At 41.7% G+C, this 13,217-nt stretch overlaps 1 protein-coding gene and 1 long non-coding RNA gene across 2 annotated transcripts in view; one reads left to right on the forward strand and one right to left on the reverse strand.

The window, feature by feature from the left end:
* Nucleotides 1-453: 453 nt before the first annotated feature.
* On the reverse strand, nt 454-9,281 carry LOC127471275 (uncharacterized). Its single transcript, XR_007904613.1, has 3 exons — nt 9,073-9,281; nt 7,712-7,812; nt 454-3,201 (listed from the first exon to the last, which is right to left on the reverse strand). It is a non-coding gene; the product is annotated as an uncharacterized LOC127471275 (long non-coding RNA).
* A 56-nt stretch (nt 9,282-9,337) lies between these two features.
* Nucleotides 9,338-13,217, forward strand: part of MTX2 (metaxin 2) — a 33,039-nt gene continuing 29,159 nt past the window's right edge. The window contains exon 1 of the mRNA XM_051788064.1: nt 9,338-9,471. Coding sequence (XP_051644024.1) covers nt 9,354-9,471 — 118 coding nt within the window. The 5' untranslated portion in view covers nt 9,338-9,353. The remainder of the gene's footprint in view (nt 9,472-13,217) is intronic.

Consider the following 13,217-nt stretch of genomic DNA (forward strand, 5'->3'; position numbering starts at 1 on the left):
CACAGAAAGACCATTCTCTTTCAGTCATATATTAATTTTTGCCTACTGACTATTGCTCTAAGGGCCACAGGCTACAAAGTGATATGAACGAAATAATTTCTTACGTGTTCCCATTTTTGCCTGGAACAGAACAAAAATAGATTTAGAAGACTTCCAAGAGGAAGTTGTAAAATTGCTGTTCCTAAGTGGTATATGTGAATATATAAATTTCATGATAACAGAAAACCACACCTTTTTGAAAACCAAGCTTCGGCAAGAGCCCAGGCTCACTTGGGGATCTGGCTTCCCAAGCAGAACTGAATTAGTATGTTACTGCTCCAAACACAGCACAGGGAATGCTTTGCTGAGGGTCAAAGCAATGACTCTGGTTTATGGTATGAGCTGCATATACAGGTTTATTTTGACCATGAAAGAACACAGCAGTAAGCCAGAAAACAAAAATATGCAACCCAATCCCCACATTTTAATCTCCTTTTAAAAGTGTGCCATTTCCTTTATTTATTGGTAAAACCTGGAACTGTGGTTTACACAAAAAATGGTACAAATTACTAGTAGAGGAGAACAGACAACTACTTCTCTTAAGGAAAGTCTTTGCAGTCAAAATCACAACATGCAAATACCTCCTTGTAGTTCCAAGAACTTGTTTCTAATAGCTAATAAATCATACTTATGATTTGTCCTGCACTTCTCTATTAGCCTAAATTCCAAGGAAATCCCGAGAACACTTGCAAATCCCTGATGACCGAGAGAAAACAGGTATGGAGAGAAACCCCAAATGAGACATGGCTGTTACCAGTGTATCATTCAGAGTTGTCTGAAGTTTATAGGAAGTACATTCCATTCTATTTGTGATAATGGCTATATACAGCTATATATTTGTGTGATTCACTCAATCTGAACCATCGTTTTTTATTACTTTTCTTAATGTCAGTGAAGTAAGGAGTCTTTGGCCAGAGAAAGGCACACTTAAAAGAAAGGTGAACCAAACAACAAATCTTTCTGCTCCCTATCAAAACAACATCTGTTATTCACACCTCTACTCAACCACATCTCTAAAATGCCCTCCAAATAATTCTGGGCAATATATAGGAAAAAGATGCTCCCCAGAGCCAGTGTCTTGCTATATTTTAGCTTTATCCGGAAATTTTTTTGTTGCTCTTGAGCACCAGCCAAGTGAACAAAATAAACTTCAGCTGTGCAACATGTGACTCTTCCTTGGCTTAAACTTATGCCTGCATAGAGTGTTAAAATCTCAGAGATGCAGTCCTGAGACCTATTTGTGAACTGAGAAAGGCTTCCTTTATATTGAAAAAAAATTAGATCAGCCCACAAAAGAGCTTTTCATTAACAATTTTGGTATTCTTGTGTTTTTGTTTCCTCAAAAGGCAACAGCCTCTGGTGATTAGCAGATTGAAAGCCAACATTTTAAGTAAACAAATAAATACAGGAACAAATACAGTCAGTTTCTTTTCTACTAGCCTACCAGACTTCCCACCACCCGGAAAACAGATCTTATTTACTACATATCATCAATAAGCATAGTGTTGCAAGTAATAACTCACAAGAAAGTTTAGTTTATTCTGAAAAATATGGCATTTTTAACCAGGATGGCATATCATGCCTTATGAAAATGTTTAACTCAAGCAGTCTGGCACAGGGTCCTAACCTTAGAGGGAAACCCTTTCACTGACCAGCATGGGTCATACCTAACCTGGGTGCTTGTGCCCTTTCGTAGAGAACAAAGATTTTGCAATGCATGAATCCATGCTGCTGTGGGTGTACGCAGGATTACACCCATGTGTGAAGTCAGCGGATCAGGAGATCTGCTTCTGTGGGGCAAAAGTAACTGTTCCTTCTACCCATACATACCCTATGAAAAACAGCCGTATCCCAGTAATATGATTTTGGTGACATTAGTACAGCAGAAGAATCTGAGAGCTAAGGCTTCCCAACTATTACTCTTCATCTTAACAGCTGTGCTACACTAAATCTACATTCCCAATGCCTCTTTTTATGTTCCTTTAACAAGTAAGCTAGATTAAACACAATAAAATTTAGAGTGGTATTTGAAAACAGATAAAAATATCACTAAATTTTTTAATGACTGCTCAGATCAGATTTTGCCCAGTTACTGTTCAGATAATGGAAACAGTTTCTAATCCTGGCAATCTCTAGTATTAGGTCCATATTTTAGGCATAAATATTGGTATAATTATTTCAATATGCACACATTTATGGATTTATAAATTTTATAATTTATGTGGGGTGACATTTCCTTCAACTTCCAAGTGTATCAAATCCAATGATAATTATCAGTGTTAATAGCCTATCAATAAAATAGTTTATCTTTCTCTTTGGAAACTCTGTTGAGTAAAAGTGCAGTAGGTATGTGACCCCATTTTGTTATCAAACCCATTTTCTCATGCTGGAAGAGACTGGACCTCAAAACACAGTTCATGCAAAGGGGTGATCTCTTATAATAGGTCCAAGATTTTGTAAAATTTTGTAATTGTAACCAGCACTGTGACTTTCATTTTAATGTGACCAGGCAAAAAGATAAAAAAAATGAGATATGGCTGCTGAACACTCTTAATGTCACATCTCACTTAAGAAATGGACCACCTGGTGGTTCTGGTTGCTTTTCAAATGTAGTATCAAAATAAAGAGATTTTGTAATCTGATTTGGGACTTCACATTGTTGCAGCAAGAGCCATGTAAGAAAATGACTATCACAACTGTGGTGTAATAATAAATGTGAAAGGAAAAAAAAACCAAAGTAAAAAAGCATTACAACCTGTCTGCAGGTTGTCATTGTCATCTGTGATGCTGTTGTGTCTCTCCCCTGCGATCTAAGGCCTACAACAGAGCTCACCCCCCCTCAGAGGCTGGACTAGGCTGAAATTTAGCTAGCCTGTGCTCTCTGCATACTCATAGAAACAATATGGTTCATATGGCTCAAAGTATTTCTCAACCAGGCATTCCTTTTACATGGCCTAGTGTTCAAAAAACTTCAAAGTGCATCTCATTTGCAAAATATTCTAGAATCATTGCTGCACTGCTTTTTATTTCTGTCTCTTTGGTCTTTAAACAGACCAAAGGGAACAGTCAGTGCTTTTGTAACATCCTTCTACTGATGCCAGGAAAAGGATCAATCTGATGGGCCACATCTCCTCACAAGTCTCAGGAGGTACCAGCTCATACCTACAACCAAAAACACCATATGTTTTTAATGTATATATATTCAAGTTATCTCAGTCAGCATATTTTTTTTCCTTACCACAGTTATACCCTGGGGAGAAACTATGTCAAGTATGAACTTCTACAGCTGTAATGAAGATATGGCAAAGCTTTTTTTTGTTCCTTTTATGGAACCAGAAAATTATTTTAGATGGAATATATTCAACTTCTGAAGTTTCTGCTATGTTGTACCTCATGCATCGGTTCTCAGCCTCCCCTAAAAATACAGAATGGCGCTCCTGTATGGCCAGGCTACAGTTTATGTCTAAACTGAAAGAGCTGACAACAAAAAAAAAAAAAAAACAAACTAGAGAAATGCTTCTTATTTTAGAGACACAGGGGGGAAATGATTCAGAAAATAAAAAGTCACTTCCATGTAAGCTTTTTAAGAAAAGGTTTCCCACCTAGAGGCAAGAATTTTATACCTAGAGGTAAAAATTTTGTAAAAGGTCATTCAGCTCTGCAGCATTTAGCTGTAAAAATGAAACAGTCAGTAAACTTCTCCAAGGTAGCAGTCATGACTTTTGCTGAAGTGAGATGGACAGCAGGAAAAGCCAAGATCTAAGCTCCATCCTGGCTCAGCAGACAGCATTCACAAAGGATAACCAGGTTCATGTCTCTGCTCCCGCATGTTGGTCTCCTCCTTAAAGCACTTCCCAGGGGTATGTAGGTTGAATGGGATGGTTTGTATCTGATGAATTCACTATCAAATTTTCTTCTCAGGTGTTCTAAGAGTTCTACACATATGACTGATGAGGGAGTTTTGTAGGTGGGTCTTGCTTTCTCTCCCTTTCTAAGATCTTGTAAAGGGGTTTTGGTTTTATCCCAGTGTGGAATAGCAACACATTTTTAATCTCAAAAATCTTTTGGGACAAGGCAACCATTTCCTGTGCAGCTTTACAATTAATCACAGCACATCCTTCTTACAGTGTGTTACAGATAAATAATTCATTACAGCTGCTCCTTCCCTCCATGAAGGGTAGGCAGTTGTGATTATCATTTCTACAGGAAGAAGAGGAAAGTTAATTCTTTCTATGCCGGCCTCCAGAAAAGGATTTAGGCCCTCTCACAAGGAGCTTTGATGAATTAATAAACCTCCTCAGTATTTACCACACTTGTCCAGAAACTGAGTTCAATTGGAGCTCCTTAATTTTCCAGATAACATCTTTAGAGTTTGAGAAGACTTGCCTAACCAGTGCCTACAGTCAAACCGTGAACAATTATTCTTATTTTCATTAACAAGATGGATCTGGATTTTGCTGCAGTATGAGCTACACAAATATCAGGATGAACCTTTACAGCCACCACTACTGCAAGTTGGAGTCATGACTGCTGCTTTGACATTCATGCTGTTTTGACAATGAAGTCCTAATCCATGCTTAAAAAAAAGATTTGTTAGTGTCTGCTAAACTAGGGATTAAAAAGATATAGACAAGTATGGAAACAGCCTATTAACACAGGTTGGATCCAAGGGAACCAAAGGCAGAGTTTGGCAGGAAGGGTAGAGGAAGGCACTGTGGACTGTGCAGTACCACAGGCAGGGAAGCCAGGGCAAAGTCCCATTGACTGTTGTCTTCCTTCTGGAAGCTCCTGTTTACAGCGCTCTCTGATCTCAGATTATGTTTAAAAACCAAATTGTGATCCCATAAAGCATAAACTATGTGAAACATATTGCTCTAAACCCATCACTTGCATGGAGAAACATGCTCCATGTGCAGCTGACACTGTCAGGGTCCTGGGGCATTGATGGGCCTGACGAGCCCCACCTAGGACCCCCCACCCCACCCTGTCCACCAGCCCAGCAGATCTATTTAAAGGTCAGCCCAGGGTAACTGTCCTTTTTGCCTACCCATAGTTCCTCCTTATTTGGGCTTTGACCTATGAGCTGATGTCCCTATCCCCATGGAGGTACCCGATGCCCTGGGCTGAAAGCAGTGGGATGGGCTGTAAAGGCTCTGCCCTGCCCTGCCAAACTGCAGAGTTCCCCTGTGGAAGCTCAGGTAAAGGTGGGAATATTAAGGTCTGACTTCAAGATCTCAGCTATTTTAGAGCATGGGAAAGCTTCCTCAGCAGCTGCTGTGAATGACAGGGATATGCAAGAGCCTGGGGGCTTTAACACCTTCAGTGAGTAAAATAGTAAAGTTTGGCTTTCTGCACACCTGCTTTGATGTCTGCTCAGTGCAGCTGCAAGGATGACAGATGTGCTAAAATAGGCCTGGCACCCCTGAAAATCTGACCCTGCTGAATGAAAGAAGGCAATAAAGGAGGTGAGAAAGGGAGGAGAAAATGATTCATCTAATGGCTTTCATACAGTTTGTGATTGCCTGTTTGCTTTCAGCAATGCTATTCTTGTACCTCTTAAAACTCTATGAAAACTCTTTCTATCCTCATGTGGATTGCTGGAAATGCATCAGCATTGTTTTATTTGTCAATTAAGTATGCAGTATCTTCTGTAAGTGCAAAGTGGTGAATGTTAATACTCCGATTATTGCATCTTCGTAGCTGTTCCTAGAAATCATACCTTATCTTGTTTACACAACAATTAGACATCTTTGAACCTACCTTGAAAATAAGAGAATACTGTCAGCAGAATGTAATTAACATCAGTGTGAAAATCTATTGTAAGACACCTGAACTGTCACAAAAATAACTTAGTTTCTTACTCCATCATGGACACTACAACAAAACATACATGCCAGCTTCCCAGGGAAGTGCACTGGAGCTGCAGAGATGAGTTTGGCCTCAATTTTGAGTTCAGATTCTCATATAAAATGGTTTTTCCTTAGTAAACTCACAGAACTGTGTGTGTAACCTAAAAACTTGCAACTTGTCTCACGTTTGAGTAATTTTGGCACCATTTCTCATACTGAACAACAGTGGATTGCATGGGCTGATGGGCAGACACTTGCCCTAAAGGTATACCAAGTGCCCTGTGAAATCCATTTGATCATACTAGTCCAGATTCATCTGCTTCTGTTGTCTGTGTACTTTGCCAGACTGTTTAGTGTACAGAGAACCTCTGGCACAAAGTCATGCTAAAAACACCCTCCTGCTGCTGCCTGGCACTGGATGTGTTGGCAGAGAAGGACTTACTCAAGTCTTCCTTCATTGTAGACATTCCCAGCAGCTATAACTGCTCTTTAAAGACACTGACAGGCAGCATAATGCAGAGCAGCCCACAGGATGCCCTAAGTTACACCAGAGGCACAGCCTGGCTGTGAGCCAGGCGAGGAGAAGGCGTTTCAGTGAGGTTTTTTTTCCCCATCTCTCACTACTGCTTGGCCTATTCTCAAATTCCAGCCATACCACACAAGCAGTTTTCTGAGGTTTCACCCATCAGCAAAATTTCTGCACAGTTCTCTTTGAGACAACCATTGCTAATCAAATCTAGGACTGTCAGTACTCCTCCTGTGTCTTGGAAAGGCCTGGCTTGTTAGACACCTGCTCCATGGAAATAGAGAGCAGTGGTTTGGGCAAAGGTCCCCACTGGTGTGCTAAGAAAATGCACTGATGAGGTCTGTCGAGCAGCATGTGGCCCCAGTTGGTTGTCTTGGGCTGAAGAAAGGTTACACTGCAACACAGATCAACTCTGCAGTGTCCTCTACCACCTCACCAGTGCTCTGAAGAGGAGTGTTTGCTGTCAGTGTTTGGCACATAATACCATTATATCCACCTTAAACTGGATTTAGCCCATAATTTGCTTCATGAACTTGAGAACTGTGTGTGACACCTAGCAGTGCTCTCAAATTTGGAGAAACTTATTTAAATGCTCCAATTTTCTGATGATTATGTTTAATCTTATGCATTGTCATACATATGGCTAGCTAGACTGTAATTTGAGTGGCTAACAATAGTGTTAAAAAGCAAACAGCTTGAAAAAATGCATGAGACCATGAGATGTATTGCCATTCCATAATTCTTCTTGTAAAATATTCCTAAAAATTATACCAGCAAAAGAATCATACTGCAAGTATAGTTATGTGCTATGGATAGCCATATATTTTTAAAAATATTAACATGGAATAAAAGATATTAAAAGCTGTCTAAATAATAATAAGGGAACTAATAAGAATAGTCTTTTTTTTTTCCTAGGCAGAATATTAATCCTATTCAAATTCCATTCTATTTAAAATGGCATGTTTCCTAGTCCTGTTTAACCAATGGACAGTTTAACCCTAGCATTTAATACCTTACATGGTAAAGGCAGCCCACGTGGAGAGATGGGCTATGGGAAAACTCTACTCCATCTTTTGAGCATGTCTGTGAAAGTACCCCTTATTAAGGGCTGACTTTCTGAAATGCAAAGCCCAAGGGACAGTGTAATTCTGCCTTTTAGTTTCCCTTGAAATCCTATCTGAAAGCTCATCCTTCTCTCCACACTGAAATCAGAGGGAATAGCACCTTGGGGTCTCCTGGTAAGCCCTTAAGATCTATGAAAGCTGGGGATCTTTCCATGGCATGGAACAAGAATTACCAGAAAGAAGTTTGCTAATGATGAAGCCAGCTGAAGAAACGATTCCCATGCAGGTCCTGCAGGAAGCCAGGCTCACAGCAGTGATGCATTTCCTCAAAAAGCTGGGGGAGGAGAGAGGCATATGGAATAAAGGTGAAGGTGGTCAGGGAGTTGATTTCATTGCTGCCAGCTATCATCACTGGAGATCTCCCTGGAGGATTTCCTACAGGGCACTCTGCTAGAACAGTCCTTTCAATGGGAGCAAGAAGGACTGGGAACGCAAAAACAAAAACCACTGCTCCAATCTCCTGTCCCAGAGACAGATGCCTGAGCATCTGTGTCTTGCCGCTTGTTGGAGGTATGGCCTGAGCACCACTCACTTTTTGTCCTGTTTTGGCTAATTGTTTGGATTTGTCAACAGATTTCTTTTGATATGTATTTGTTGATACTTGCTAGATTACTTCCTGATTTTTGCACCCTGACTTAGCATAACCCACCTCCATTTTTGGAGATGAGTTCTTTGCATCAAACTGAGCTCTACAGAGAAACCTTATTTTTTGGTTGGGTGCTAATATATTAATTTGGCCTAGCTCATACCTAGTTCAAGCTCAGCCTTTTGCACCATGTCTTGTGTTTTTAGCCTTCTAAATACTGCTGGTGATGAAAGGACTCAAACAGCACACACCAGTTTAGTTCAGACTCTTGTAATCTCTTAATACAAAGCCACTCAACTTCTCAGGACTGCTCAGAGTTTCTGTAATTTCAATGCTATTCAACTTGCAACTGTAATTAGAAATGGAGCTTTCATCAGCGTTTTAAAAGCATCAGTTCTCTTCCACATCTGTTTCCAGTCCTCAGTCCATTGTTACAGTGTATTTACTGGCTCTTCTGCTATTGCTAGTGCTCTAATAGCCTGCTTCCACTATTACGTGAAAAATATACTTAGTAATAATAGTAAGCGTCACCAGAAGATTTTCACATACTTTGTAAACATGAATACATTTATATAGCCCATATTTTCTCATACTTCAAATATTTAAGATTTTACCTTACAAGAGTGACATGTGCCATCTGTCCTTCACAGTGAGAAAGTCTTATTTGATAAAATGAGATAATTCTTACTAAAATGTGGCTAAAGAAATGAGGATCAAGAGGCACTGTAGAACGCAACAAGTATTTTACATATCCTTTATTGTCTCTGCAGTCAACTTATTGGGTATGTAATTTTATAGCATTTTCCAAAACTTTAGGTAGTCTTAATATTATAGAATTAAGACTAAGAAATTAATGGTTGTTTAAAGGCAAGGTGTACATTTCAAAATGCAGAGTTTGTCTTCTGGAATTAAGATTCCCAACTTGGGATGACGAAAAGGCAGCTGTACCCTTCAGTGATAACCTATCGTCCCCAGGACACCTCAGGACGCATTTCGGAGTTCCGTTCCCGCTCCCCTCGTGACTCCGTGCCCAGGTGGAGGGCGCCGGCTGAGCGGGCAGTGCCCCGCGGGGACGGCCCCCGGCTGTGAGTTCCGGAGGGTCTGCTCTCAGGCTGGGATCACCGAGGAGCGCGACCGCCGCTCCCGGGTGCCGGGCACTGCCGCGGGCCGGGCTCTGCCCCGGCACAGCCCGGCGGGCGGTGGCGCCGCGGGCCCCGCCCCGGCCCCGGATGCAGTCGCGGCCCCCCCGGCAGCGCGGCGCCCAGTTCCTGTGCGTGTCCTCGGCCCGCCCGCCCTCCCTCCGCGACATGTCGCTGGTGGCCGAGGCCTTCGTGACTCAGCTGGCCGGTGAGGGGCGGGGGCGGGCGGGACGCCGGGGCCGCGCCGGGACCCGCTCCGTGCTGGGCGCCGCGCTCCGGGCCGCGCTCGTGGGGGGGCGGCGGCGCCCAATTCCCGCGGCCTCCGCGGCCAGGGTGACCCCGCGGGACGGGGCCGGGGCACCGCGGGGAGCGGCTGGGGGCGGCGGAGGGCGGGCCGGCCGTGCCGTGCAGAGAGCGGCGCCTGGGGGCGGGCACAGGTCACCCCGCACAGCTCCTCACTGGACAGGGCTCCCCAACCCAGGCTGTGCCGGGGAGCATCGTCACTGTGATTTAATAACTTCCCTGTCTGTGAAACTACTTAATTTGCTTAAGTGGTGCAAGAAAAGCACGTCGTGGTTATAATTCTCTGAGCTGGAGTGGAGTCCCGCTGTGCAGGAGAGCTCAGTGCGGCGTCACCCCCTCCCCGAGCCCCGCGTGTGTCCTGTGCCCCCCCCGTAAGGCTGAGAAGTGTGACGGGACCTTTGGTACCTGTTGGTGCTGCTGTGACCCGCTAAAGCTGGGCTGCGCAAACTAGAAGTAACCTGTGAGATAAAACACAAGTGTGCCTCACTGGGGAGTTATTTAGCAAAAAACAGTATTAATATGCTCTGAAAGAAAAAAAGCAAAACATGAACCTTGGATAATTCCTGGCTAGGAAATTCAAAATACAGTTAGTATGTTGCATGCTGGAAATAGGTCTTTGGTCATGTTTCACCTCACTTGTTATTCTCTGGTTTTGATTTGTAGCTGCAACACAGCTCACAAACAATAAATACTGCAAGGGAACAGCATTTTGATTGATACTGACCAGTTGAGGAGTAAGGTGGGATTTTATCCCAGGAGCTGGGTCTTCTGCCACTTGGTAGAGGCTCAAACATAAGAGTCTGAATTGGATTCTCTACTATGAATGTACCCTGACATGTAGGTCATGTGAAGGTGGTGGATCTTTAATTTAGGTCTGCAGAGGTACCCACAGATAAGCTTGAAGGTTGTGCTGGCCTCTTGAGTTGTCAGCTGTTAATTCATAAATGTTAGCACAAGCCATACTTATGTTCTGAGGGGCAGAGCCCTGGATCATCAGGATATGGAGGATATGGTCATGATCAGCATTGCTTCATGCCTTTAATGATCTCTTTAGTATATTTTATTTATTTTGTCATTAAGGCTAATGATACATGTGAATAGATTTTGATTCTCCTGCCTTCCTCTGCTCTGTGACCTTTATGAATATTCTAGAGTGACAGCCTCGGCACAAACTGAAACATAGAAAACGCCATCTGAAAAACTGTTTTCGGTGTGAGGGTGATCTAACGTTGTAACAGGTTGCTCAGAGCAGTTGTGGAGTCTCCATCCTTGGAGATTGCTCAGTATGGAAGTGGAGATGGGCAACCTGCTGCAGCTTACCCTGGACCTCCCAGAAGTGCCTTCCAGCCTCAGCAGTTCTGTGACCATCAGTTGCTCAGCCGACTTGCACTGCTGTAATAAAGCAGCACCCTCTCTGTGCAACACTCTTTCACCTGAACATGCTGAGCAGAGCCTGCTGCTCTAAGGCATCAGTGATTAAATACAAAGTGATGACTGAATCACTTGGAGTGTAATGCTTGCATTAGTGTGGCATTCAGCCATTTGCTTGTTCAGAAATATAGAGGTTGATACTGTGTCTCAACTGTAGAAAATATTAACTGAATAATATGATGGAGAATTTATTTAGAGCAGCTCAGCATCAGCCACATATTAACAGGATAGGAAATGAGCGTTGAAGAATTAGAGTGCCAGCTTTCAAGTGGTCCACAACATTAATCTTTCTAACTCTAGTAGTTTTGAGAAGCTGACTGCTCAAATCATCTCTAAAAGATTGGTGAAAATATGTTTAATTGATCACTAAATTACTCCATATGCTTTACCTTTTTTTTTTTTTCCCCAAAACCACTGGTTTCAGATCAGTGATCAAAAGAGAGAAAATAATATCCTTGTTTGTCCTTTGATCTCTGGAAAATTACTTCTGTTTATTGCCGTTATGTCCAAGGGTCCTAGGCTAGTTTTAGTACTAAGGGAAATGAATCCAGTTTGAAAAACAGATGCCCTTCTGCCTTTAGATATTTTACGTTCATAGTGAGTCTACCTCCAATGTGACATGCCAGAGCACAAATAAATCTTTGATGTGCATGTTTTATGTATTGAGACAAGCTGCAGTTTGGCTGAGAACAAATATATAGGGAATGAATCCTGACCACCTAAATTGTTGCCACACATAAAGACATAAAATTTAAACTGAATATACATTTTGTGCATCAAAATGTGCATAGATAAATGATAGCATTTCCTGCATGTCTAAGGTGAAAAAAATAGTTAATCTTGCTCAATAATAGGTTGTTGGTAGCACAGATTGTTTAAGCCTGCTGCAGAGGTGCTTGTAGTGAAAAATTTAAGTTTGAAAATACCAAATTTGTCAGGCTATGTGATTTTATCTTACAGCATTTTTTATGTATGGGCTTCTCTTTTGGTAGTCAAGCTACAAGGAATCCTTCAACTCTTGTTCAGTTTCAATAAGGAAGTCTCTTATGCTGCTCCTGCCAACTTTTGCTCAGACATGTTTCATGACTTGATTTGAACTAATCCTTTGAGTGGATTGCCTATCCAGTCTTTTTTTTAGGTCAGGGAAAACATTACTTTCACAATTATTATAGTACAGTACATATTTCATTTTGAGATATTGCTATTCCCTGTTTTTAAGCAGCAGTATAATTACAGTTTCTAATAGAGTATGCTTCTGTAGATGTTTCTGGCTTCATTAAGACTAAGCAGTCTTTTTCTAATCAGCATTTTATTGTTACATGTTTTCTGCTAAAACAATGTCTTCTTTTCTCATACCAGAAATGAGATTGGTCTCAAAATAACAGTAACAAAATTAGTAAAATAATAGTAACACCTGTATGGTATTGTCCAGTTTGAACTGCACGTGAGCTTTCATTGGCTGATGAAACCAGGACAGGAGGTTTGGATGAGAGTGCTGTTCAGGAGCTCAGCTCAAAGAGGTCATAGAGGAATGACTTTGTAGAGGAATTAGATTTTTCTGCTCTTTCTCACTCCTTTTTTGTCTTTGGTCCTTGGATGTTCTGTTCTATGATGGTCCTCAAGCACTAACATGGTCTGTTCCTGTAGGTTTGGACCGTGTGAGTCACTTTTTTTTTCAAAACAAGAATGAATGAAAGAGCTTGGTTGCTGTCCTTTGCTCTAGTCGAACAGGAGTCACATGTTGCTGCGTTGCTGGGCATTTGCAGCTGTCTCTTTTGAAAGTGAGAAACTGCAGCTGCATGCAAGCCATGGGGAGGACAGAGAGAAAGTACATGCCAGGTTCTGAATTTTATTATTATTAATTAATTTATATTATTATTATTATTACCTTTAAATCCTGGTCTTTAGTTATTAGGAAGATCACATAGATGTCGTATGAACATGGATGTTTTCATACAAACTGGAAGAAGTTATATGTAGTAATAAAGCCTGTGAAATGATGCTGCAAAGAATGCAGGAAAAGTCTCATTGGGGACGGGGGAAGCCCAGCCAAAAAAATTGAAATGTACATACTGAATTGGAATGTAAAAATGCTGAGAGATGGGAATTTTTAACAGTTCTGCCTTCTAGCTGTGGTGTAATGACATTGAAACCTATGCAGTGCTTGCATTCCTAGCAAGAACTTTCGAAATCCAACTGCATGTGTATTTCTTTTTGCAT

Source organism: Manacus candei, unplaced genomic scaffold, assembly GCF_025592945.1.
Source record: "Manacus candei isolate 608988 ecotype Guabito, Panama unplaced genomic scaffold, ASM2559294v1 h1tg000023l, whole genome shotgun sequence".
Classification (NCBI taxonomy): domain Eukaryota; kingdom Metazoa; phylum Chordata; class Aves; order Passeriformes; family Pipridae; genus Manacus; species Manacus candei.